This window comes from Crocuta crocuta, unplaced genomic scaffold (assembly GCF_008692635.1).
Source record: "Crocuta crocuta isolate KB4526 unplaced genomic scaffold, BGI_CrCroc_1.0 scaffold1002, whole genome shotgun sequence".
Taxonomy (NCBI): Eukaryota; Metazoa; Chordata; class Mammalia; order Carnivora; family Hyaenidae; genus Crocuta; species Crocuta crocuta.
This window is the reverse complement of record NW_027532185.1, coordinates 85,881-97,530: the sequence shown is the minus strand read 5'-3', so window position 1 is coordinate 97,530 and position 11,650 is coordinate 85,881. Positions and strand designations below refer to the sequence as shown.

The 11,650-nt window shown below is 35.3% G+C and overlaps 1 protein-coding gene across 1 annotated transcript in view; it reads right to left on the bottom strand.

Moving 5' to 3' along the window:
• The window catches only part of LOC144242552 (rab proteins geranylgeranyltransferase component A 1-like), a 95,574-nt gene that overhangs the window by 9,042 nt on the left and 74,882 nt on the right, over nt 1-11,650 (bottom strand). The window contains exon 5 of the mRNA XM_077777522.1: nt 4,299-4,397. Within this exon, the coding sequence (XP_077633648.1) occupies nt 4,299-4,397 (99 nt within the window). The remainder of the gene's footprint in view (nt 1-4,298; nt 4,398-11,650) is intronic.

The window sequence follows — 11,650 nt, the reverse complement described above, 5'->3', positions numbered from 1 at the left end:
ATCCTAACTTACTGACACTTTGTCCTACTGGATTATAAAAGTAATGGCAATTGGCAAACAACAAAAATATGATTGCGAGTGCTTGCTTCAGCAGCATATATACTAAAATTGGAACAAAAGTAAAGATGTGAGACTTCAAGTTGTTTTTAGCNTAGGCTTCTGATTTTTTATATTCTCCAAAACAAAGCCTAGCACATAAAAGATACTCAATGAACAATTTCTAAGTTTATTTTAATCCTATTTTCAGGTATAATCAAAATATGATGGGGGTTCCTGCGTGGCTTAGTCGGTTAAGTGTCAGACTTCAGCTCAGGTCATGATCTCACAGTTCNTATTTTGTTATATTTAATTTAAAATATCTCTATTACTTAACTACCAATTATGTTATTTTTCTAGTTTATTTTGAATAATTCATGATTATTAGTGTGATAGGACAAAGAAGCTATGAATGGAAGAAGAGATCCCTTACCATGCCTCTTCCTAATGCTAAGATCTAGGAGTCCAAGGTATCACTAACTTCATGTAAACACATGATAGATGGTGAAGCCTATTTATTGACAAAATAAAGGAACATAAGGAACTCATATTTCACAGCTAAAACCATATGGCTCTTAGTAAATTTATTGATTAAGTTTAGTTTCGCTAAATCTTACAGAAAGATAAACATACCGCCTGTGATCTGCGACACCAGACTCTATGAGCATTGTGGAAAAGTGGGCTAAGGTCTGGAATTCCTTTAATATTGCCCAGTCCATTTCTAAGCATACATGAAGAGAATTTATCCTGTACTCTGTGAAAGTTCCAGCTCAAAGCAGGGCTTCTACCCAGCAGAAGTTTGGAAAAATGAATAATCCAATAGATTATAGGAAAGAAATTTCACTGAGATTGAAGCATTGAGAAGGAACCATGAAGATGATGAAAAGTTGACATAGGCTGAAGATAAATGCTCTAGATAGAAGGGAGTTGTCAGGCTTTGACCTTAAAACCCTCAAAGAGACATATAATTGCTTCATCTTTCTTTGAGGTCAGGTGGAAGGCTGAGAGATAGCTGGAAAAATAACATGCAGTTGTGAAGTACACAGCTGTCAAAAATAAATAGTAAAGCTGCTGAGGTTTGCCTGGGAATACATCATCTGACCAGGAGTAGAACTGATTTTCTGTAGTATCTCATTTCATCAATTAGATAGTGTAAAGGACTAAACATGTAATAGGTAATTTAGAATAAGATCTTGGGCAAATTAAATGGGTAGGCAGAAAAAAAATCAACAATGGCATACCAAATAAAGGCAATAAATGACCTGTAGTTACATGCCATATTTAGGAAGAGACTATTTTAGTAACAGAAAAGCAAAAAGGAATACAAAAAGGAATTAAGATATTTGACTTCTGAGTCCAACAATTACTTAACATCTTTACCAGCCATGGACCTCAAGATAACACTATGAGGGGCATTTTTTTACCTTTTTGAGGTAGGAAATGAATGACATAGGATGAGATAATTCCACATGCCATGCCCAAATGAAAAACAGAAAGAACAGCAATGGTGCAGTAATGATACTACATTATACACATTTCAAGATATAGTACTAACACAATTCTTGCTTCAATTCATATAGAAAGTCTCAATTTCCTGAGTAAAATAAGAAATCATTTAGGGTAGTTATACTATTGCTCACTCAGTGCTTTGAAGGATATTCTGTAGTCTGGAAGAATTAATCCAGACTAGTATGAATGGTGAGCAATCACCTATTTTTTTTCGCATGTATAATCAGGTTCATTAAGCATAAAACATATGAAATTTCTTTGGACTTGGAAATAGGGAAGGGTTTAGAGATCTTTGATATTCTTAAAGAAGCCTGGGAGGTAGGGCTCTCTTGGAAATATTGGTTCAACTGTTTCTTAAGACAGAACATATAACAAGAGCTCTAAGTGATATCTTTTTTAAAAATATTTTTTATTGTTTTATTTATTTCTGAGAGAGAAAGAGAGACAGCGTGAGCAGGGGAGGGTCAGAGAGAGGGAGACACAGAATGTGAAACAGGCTCCAGACTCTGAGCTAGCTGCCAGCACAGAGCCCGACGCAGGGCTTGAACCCACGAACCGTGAGATCATGACCTGAGCCGAAGTCGGAGGCTTAACCGACTAAGCCACCCAGGTGCCCTGCTCTAAGTGATATCTTAAATGTAAAAAGAGAAGGAATAGAGGGAATATCATTCACAACTCTACTGGTATTTCTCAGATACACCAACAAAGAAGTACTATATTTGAGAAGAGAACACTAATTTTTACAACAAATAAACTTCTTTGTAGGCAACCAGGCTGACTTTCAGAAAGACTTATGAAGCACAGCACTAAACAGAATGTAGAACTCAAATAAAAAGATAAAGAAAATAAGATCAGGTAATATCACTCGTTTGGCACACATTTTAAAACAAAATAATGACAATGCTCTAAAGTATAAGGTTTCATATCACTGTCAAGCAATTAAAACATAATAATAAAAGCCATTAATCTGTGAAAATAGGTGCTTTTGCTACAGAGAAGAATGTGCTTTTAATGTAATAAAAGTTGATATTGCTCATAAAGTTATTTCTTCTCATTTAGACAGGAAAATGAATTGAGTTCTTTTCTCCTGGTGACTTTGCCTCTTTGACCTGCCATGGCCCAGTGCTCACTTTATCTGGTGATTCATTTTCAATAACTCCAGCAGTATTTGTTCTGACATTTTAATTAAAGTATGACCACTACCTCATCCTAATGATAAAAAGGCCTATGTGTCAGTGAAAACTAGCTTTTCAGTGCCTCAGTGCACCTGAAGACTCCTCTGAGCACACAGTTCTTTCTAAAGAATTTCAGTCAGATTCTAAACAATACATCATTTCAAAATGGGATCACTTTAAACATTAAGAGTAATATTTAAAAATATAAAATGGCTAGAGAGTGCTAAGTAATGAACATGTAATTTGCCCAGCTTGTTGTCTTTTAAAAGAAAATTAAATGTATTTAAAAAGTGAAGAGCAATGATACAAGATTTAAATGTAATGTATTATTTGAGACTACCACACAATGAAATTAAAACGAAAAATCATGAAAAATTTCAGAAACAGGGAAGAAATTCAGAGTTTTTATAAGCAAAGCAATTAAAGCCAAGGATAAATCCATAATTCCATGTTAGGTTTAGAAATATTATCATGTATCATAACTTTGCAATCAAATTTGTAACAATAATGCAAACATTTATATACACTTCCCAGTGTATAAAATGTAAATATGAAACAAACTAAATTCCAAACTAAAGTGAAATAAAGTTTCAGATTTCAGGATTTTATTCAGGCAGCTAAAAAAGAAATTAATTAATTATACTGATATTAGTTCCTGAAAATGGAGTTTACTTATATAAATATAAATGCCCCTCTATGTACTATCTCTGCAGGAAGAAAACAAAAAAGACACATAGGAGATGAACTAAAAGAAAATACAATAGGTGGGAGTAAATAAATGGTTGCCTGAACAAACATAACATCCAAAGGAAATATAGATATATGACTCAGTGAGGAAACTGGTCATGATTCAAGTGGACAGGTAAATCCTATATAATAAAAATCACCCTCACTTCATATAAATGAATAATATCCATCAGGCTACTTTACCATTTACACACAAAATACAGCACAATTTGCTCCATTCAGAGGTATAAGAGCTATCCTATGATATGAGGAGAAAAGTTAAAAAAAATTGTGGTTGAAACACATTTTTCCACCATGAATAAATAGCATAGTGGCATATATATTTTGAGAGTTAAATATTTATTATATCACTAGCAAGCTACACATTAAAAGAGAATTATTAGGAAGGATTCCTACATTTGTCAATTAATATTTTAATATTATATCAGCTTTTTTAAAATGATAACTTTTTCTGATAAAGGAATATATAATCTTTCATATAATATCTGTAAAATAAAGAAAATGAAAAAAACAGTTGTCCATTTTTCCATCAAAACTAAGAGATTTACAGTCTTTTTCTCTATGCATGTGAATATGTACACATATAAATGTGTATTTTTGCACTTAATTAACATGTGTGTGAAATTTATATTTTTCCTTTACCATTATAGAGTGGAATATTTCCCCAGTTTTAGGAAGAGAATGTGTTCATTCATGCTACTACAACATGTAAGGATTGTTGCTGAATATATCACATTTCAGTCCAGGTTGCAGAAACCTTCATAAGGTATCTAAGAGGGATAATGTGGTTACGTTACCTTTCCATCGTGAATCGTTGATTATTATTCTTACCTATCTCCGTTTCGGTATATGGAGTAAACAATTTCTGCACAACAGGTTCTAAATCCTCTCTTGCTGTTTTAGAAGATGTACAAGTCAAATGAACCAAATCTGTTTAAAAAAAATAATATTTTGAATTCTTGCTTACACACATTTCACTGTGTAATAGTCATTTTCAAAGCACTAAACTGGTGCCATAGGAAATAGAGATCTGAGCACATCATGGCTCCTGCCTTTAAGGAGTTTATAATCTAGTGAAGGGAAACATGTAAAATCCATAACAATATGCTATATGTGTTAATAGCTAAGATATGTGTTAACTAATACCTAAAAGCACACTAAGACTCAAGAGAAGTAGTAGTTGATGGTCCATTTTGTAAAACTAGCAGAGTAGAAAAGCCTAGGAAACTATTTGTAGAAAGAGCTTAATTTATCCTTATAACATTCCCAAAGAGGCTGGATAAAGGATTGCTAAGTAAAATAACTGTGTAAAAAAGGCTGAGAATGGAATATTTATTTACTTAGAGAACACACTTCATAGTCTTTGACATATAAGAAGAATTCATTTATACAAACTTTACTGATAAGTTAACATATCATCTATTCATTATAGGGTTCTCTAAGAAGCCTTTTGGGGGAACATTATTGGCTTAGAGTGATACATACACTTTAAAGTCCATAAAATGGCACAAGTTAAAGCAGTTTATAATATTTTCAGAAATTCCAAATCACTTTCCTTTTGCATTTACAGATTCATTGGGTCTGAGCCTCAGAGAATGTTTGCACTAGAGAGTATCATGCACAAAAAAGGCCCTGCATAGGAGTGAAGCACTGTAGCATTTAGAATTGCTAAAGGTCAACAGCAAACATAAAGGATGGACAAAAATTCCTGTGTACTGAAAGAAAGGACTAAGGGGATCCCTAAATGTTAGAAACTCTTATGGTCAAGGAAAGGGCTTGGGGCAGGATAGAATAATAGCAAAGTAATATGTTAGAGAATGGTATAAATACTAAGAAATCCTTTCCTCTAAAACACCAGTAGGAAAATACACCCACTTCTTTTCTGAAAGTTTAGACTAGCAGACTTTTTATTTTTTTAACCCCAGAAGACAGTTCAAAGCTTATCATGGAAGTCAACATCAGAAGCAGGTTCTCATTATTAAAGTTTATCCCACATTCAACTATTTAAAAATATATCTCAGCATAAATTGATGACTCTTAATAACCATGTGACGTAAAATAAAAATTTTCTTTTCAGGTGCACCAAAAAATGTAATAGTCTAAGAAGGTTTCTGTTTTTTGTAGGGAATGTTTTTACATGAATATAACAATGATTCCCATTTATTTTGGGATATTTTAGGATGTATGGTACTAATAATTTCAAAAGGTATAATAACCTTCACAACAAAATTATTCCTAATTAACTAAAAGTTTTCAAATGCCATATAACTTTGGTGGGAAGGGAATTTAAACTTCCTAGGTAATTACTGAATTAAATGGAGACGTGGAACTACAAAGGTGGAAATCCCTGATAAAATTCAAGAGAAACTGTCCTGTCTTATGAAATACTAATATCCAGTCCAAAGTTCTCAACTTTCCAGTTCTTTCCTATTCAATTAATGTGTACTAGGGAAAAAGCAGGTGAACATAAATATAAATAAAAGTATACTTGAATATCTTAATGGTAAATTACTGGTTCTGTTAAACAGGATATATAAAAGAAATATATACTGGAATAATTACATCCTTAAGTTTCCTAACAATTATTAAAGTTCAGGTCAGGGAGTGTTAGCAAAAATTTCTAGTAGTCAAGTCAGCTTATCAGCTTGCACTTAATGACTTTTATAGCAATTTTTAGAAATACTAAAGACATTATAACCTGGATCCTAATATCTGAATTTGATTCTGATTAGATGCTAATTATTAAATGAACTACAAATTTAAGATATGAACAACTATTTATTTTCTCCCTACAACTTCCTAATTTTTCTGTTATCTATGTCACTTCCTTGTATAGGTTACTCTGAATTTACTGCATCTCTTCAAATCTGAGAGATTGTTGGTTATGTTTTTTAAAAATACAGATTATTTTCAATATTGGTTTATTAATCTTCATAACTCTTAAGTCCTTTGCAAAGACAAGTTTTAGAGTTGGTTTTGCTTTTCTTGATCTGTCAAATTTAACTTTCACTTACATGGTTGTTCATTAAAGACTTGTGGCAAAAGATAATTTGCTTCCCTGTCATAGGCAGACTAAGTACTCATAGACTTAAATAGACATATATGTGCACACAAATATATGTAGACATATACATACATTGTTAAAAATTTTACTAGTTTATTACATAAAATTTAGGAAATTATCTGATCAAACAAGATAGACATAAGTATCAATAGATAATCCTCCAATTATTTAAATATGCCTGATAAATGCTTACTTTTAGACATATCTATAAAATTCTCAATAGAAGTCAAAAGATTATGTAGAACTGAGTATACAGCTAAGCTGCATATGTCAGACACTATTCTTTTTTAAAAATTTAATGTTTTATTTATTTCTGAGAGAGAGACACACACACACACAGCATGAGCAGGGGAGGGTCAGAGAGAGAGGGAAACACAGAATTTGAAACAGGCTCCAGGCTCTGAACTAGCTGTCAGCACAGAGCCCGACACGGGGCTCGAGCCCAGGAACCGTGAGATCATGACCTGAGCTGAAGTCGGACGCTCAACCGACTGAGCCACCCAGGTGCCCCTGTCAAACACTATTCTATGCATGTTAGAAATAGTATTTTATCTCACCTGTGCAACAGCCAATTGTTATCTTCATTTTACAGGTGAGAAGACAGGAACAGTGGGGTTAAGCAGATTTCTTAATGTCATGTCATTAGTAAGAGTAACAGCTGGGACTCAGAGATGGAATTCAAGCCCATGTGGTCTGCCTCTAGAGTGCTTGCTCTTACTCCCTAAATGATGGTGGGTAATTGTAATAATCTCCTGTACAAGGCACAATTACTGAAAGCAGCAGTCTTCTAACTAGAGCGTGTACAAAGATACAAGAAGCCTCTTCACAAGTAATAATAATTCTAAAGAAGTAAACATCCAGTTGCTCAACCTTGCGTCCTTCCACTTTTATTAAGCAATGCATTTCAATAAACTTATTTTGTATTTAATAATTCTTTACCAAAATTGTAATATATGCATATAGTTTAACTTTACACAAATAATAATAAATAAATCCAGAAGACATTTTAAAAATAATTAGAAGCTTATTGTCCTGGAAATTTTTAAAAAATTCGACTTTCATTTATTTTTTTAAATGACACCATGCTTTCAGTACTCTAAAACTGGAACTAGAACAATTATCTCTCTTATAATAAATAAGCTGTTGTCCTGTAGCAAGTTTTGGGTTTTGTTCTGAAACACAAAATAACTGGGATTTCTACTAAGTTTGCATGGCAATCACAACAAGCACATTTGAAAGTGACAAAGTGCTATAGAACACAACTAGATAACTACCAAAATTTTCTGAATATACAAGAAATTGACCTGATTGACAGAACAAACTGCACTACTAGAGGGACAGAAGAGACCACATCTAGGAAGGCAGGAAGTGCAGAAAAATGGATCACTGGTGCTGTGGAGGGGAGACCCAGCTGTGAAGAAAAGAGAGAGAGGAGTGGACAGGGAAACTCACAAGGAGAACACTGCCCCAAAGCCACTGGCTGGAAAAACAAGTGGGGCTGATTTTCATGAGTTTTTGCAAACAGCAGAGCTCAAAGTCTGGAGTTCACAGGTCAGCAGGCTTGGCAGGGATAGAGCCCTGAAGGTATTGCCCTACTCCTGGAGAACAGGCAGGCAAACAACCCCAGGGCAGACAGTGTGTGCTGAGGATCACATAAGGCACATGAGGGAGAAACTGTTTGCTCTTTTTTGGGGGGAGTGTATGTACAAAAGGCAATATTCATAGAGATCCCTCTCTGGGAACAAAAAGCCAGTGGGTGCCATTTCCCTCCACTCCCCCTCATCATAGGCATAGAGACACCTGCTGAGAGTGGCTAACTCAGATACTGTTTAGCCTGCTCCAAATGCCATTCACCTGAGCTCTAGCATAGAGTGATTGCATTTCTCAGTCAAATCTGCATCCCTCCTGGCATAACAAGACACTCGAACAGAAGACCAGCACTGGCTCCCACTACAGCAGTTCCCTAAAGTCTGGGGTTTTAAAAAGTCAGCAGGCTTGGCTGGGAAAGAGCTTAATGTGTACTGCACTGCTCCAGCCAGGCCAGTGACCTAGAGAGAGACAGTATGAAAATGGCACTTTGAAAAATGACATGGACACACAAGAGGAAATTATTTGCTCTTCTGGGAGTGTTTCCCTGAGAGCAGCAGCAAAGAGGACCCTCTCCAGGGACAAAGGAGCCAGCTGGTGTCATTTCCTTCCCCTACCCCTCAGCATAAGCACAGAAACACCTGCAGTAAACAGCACAGCTCTAACACTGGCTGCCTAATATGCTTACAACTAGTCCCACCCCTCCCCCTGTGCTCATCTGGTACTAGTTTTCTTGGAAGAGTATGCCCAAGTCCTAGTGCAATGGGTCCCATACCCAGAAGACCAGCAGATATCCCCACATATACCATGTCTACTGACCAGAGAGTTCAGCATGGCTTCAGTTCTAGTGGAAGTAGCATCAGGTCTCATTTAAGAAGAAAACCAGAGCACACCTGTTAAAACTTGATACACTATGGCCAAAGTCCAAATACTCCCCACTGCAAGCATGGAGAGCCTCTGCAGATACTGACTTGAAAGGTACAGTAGCTGAAACACAGCATCAGAGTAAATGCAACACACACCAGAGACACCCCTTGAAGGGCCATGCCCTGGACACTATATGACATCTTCTTCATGAAGCCATTACTCTGAGATGTAGGAAACATAATAGGGTTTTCTAACACATAGAGGACAGAGACTTAGAAAAAATGCCAAGACAGAGGAATTCATCCCAAAAGAAAGAACAAGGAAAGGTCACAGTCAGAGATATAATTGAAACAGATATAAGTAAAATACCTGATGGAGACCTTAAAGGCAATAAACATATGGATATTTGTCAGAATTAGAAAATAATGGAAACTTCAGGGAGGCTATTACTACAGAGATAAAAGAGTTAAAAAAAAAACAATCAGCAAGAAATGAAAAATGCAGTATCTGAGACTCAAACAGATTGGGTGTAAAGACAAGAAGGACAGAAGCAGCAGAGGAACAAATAAGTGATCTACATGATAAAAGAGTGGAAAATAATGAAGTTGAACAAAAGAGAGGAATTATGGGTGACAGGAATAGACTCAGGGAACTCAGTGACTCCATCCAATGTAATAACATTTGTATCATAGGAGTCCACGAAAAAGAAGAGAGAGAAGGGGGGGGCTGAAGTTTTACTTGAGGAAATAATTGCTAATAACTTCCCTAACTTGGGGGAAGGAAACAGAGCTACAAATCCAACAGGCACAGAGAACTCCCACTTAAATCAACAAAAGCAGGTGAACACAAAGACATATTGTAGTTAAATTTGCAAAATATGGGGAAAAAGAAAAAAATCCTAAAAGTGGAGAGGGAAAAGAAATCCCCAACTTACAAGAGGAAACAAATAAAGTTAGCAATAGACTCTCCACAGAAACTTGTTAGGTCATAAGGGAATGGCATGACATATTCAACATAATGAAGGGGAAAAATAGGCAGCCAAGAATGCTCTATCCAGAAAGACTATCATTCACAGAAGGAGAGATAAAGAGCTTACCAGACAAATAAGAACTAAAGGAGTTCCTGACCACTAAACCAACACTGCGAAAAATATTCAAGAGGATTCTTTGAGTGGGAAGGAAAGACCCAAAGTGACAAAGAATAGAGAGGAACAGAGAAAATCTCCAGAATATAACAAGTAATAAAATAGCACTAAATTCATATCTATAAATAATTACTTTGAATCTAAACGGACAAAACGTTCCAATCAAATGACACTGTTAAAATGGATAAAAAAAAAATAACCCACATATAGGCTGGTTATAAGAGACTCATTTTAGACCTAAAGACACCTGAAGATTGAAAGTGAGGGGGAATAGAATTTTTTCTCATGCAAACAGAAGTCAAAAGAAAGCCAGAGTAGCCATACTTATATCAGACAAACTAGATTTTAAGTCAAAGACTGTAACAAGAGATGAAGGGCACTAGTAGCAAAATAAAGGGGACTACCCATCAAGAAGGTCTAACAACTATAAATATTTATGCCCCCAGCATGGAGGAACCAAAATACACAAAGAATAACAAACATAAAAGAACTCATTGATAATAAAATAATAGTAGGAGACAGTAACAATTCACTTTTATCAATGGACAGATCATCTAAGCAGAAAATAAAAAAGGAAACAATGGCATTGAATGACACACTGGATCAGATGGACTTATCAGATATATTCAGAACATTCCATCCTAAAGCAGCAGACTTTTTTTCAAGTGAACATGGGACATTCTCCAGAATAGATCACATAGTAGATTACATATCAGGCCTCAAAAAGTACAGCAAGATTGAGATCATACCATGCATATTTTCCAACCACAATGCTATGAAACTTGAAGTCAACCCCAAGAAAAAAATTTGGAAAGACCACTAATACATGGAGGCTAAACAACATGCTACTAAAGAATGGGTCAACCAGAAAACCAAAGAAGAAATTAAAACAAACATGGAAATGGAAACAAATAAAAATGAAAACACTTTGGTTCAAAACATTTGGGATACAGCAAATTGTAAACAGAGAGAGAAGTATATAGCAACATAGGTCTGCCTTAAGAAGCAAGAAAGGTCTCAAATACACAAGGAGCTACAAAAAGAGCAACAAAACAAGCCTAAAGTCAGCAGAAGGAAGGAAATAATAAAGTTTAGAGCAGAAATAAATGATATAGAAACTACAAAAACAGGGGCACCTGGGTGGCTTGGTAGGTTAAGCGTCTGACTTCAGCTCAGGTCATGATCTCACTGTTTGTGAGTTTGAGCCCTGCATTGGGCCCTGTGCTGACAGCTCGGAGCCTGGAGCCTGCCTCAGATCCTGTGTCTCCCTCTCTTTCTGACCCTTCCTCACTCATGTTCTGTCTCTCTCTCAAAAATAAATACACATTAAAAATTTTTAAAAAATAACTAAGAAAACAGAAGAACAGATCAATGAAACTAGAAGCTGATCCTTTGAAAAAATTAATAAAACTGATGAAACCCTAGCTAGACTTATCAAATAGAAAAGAAAAAGGACCCAAATAAGTAAAATCACAAATGAGTGGAAAAATCACAATTGAAATACCAGAAATGGACAGAATT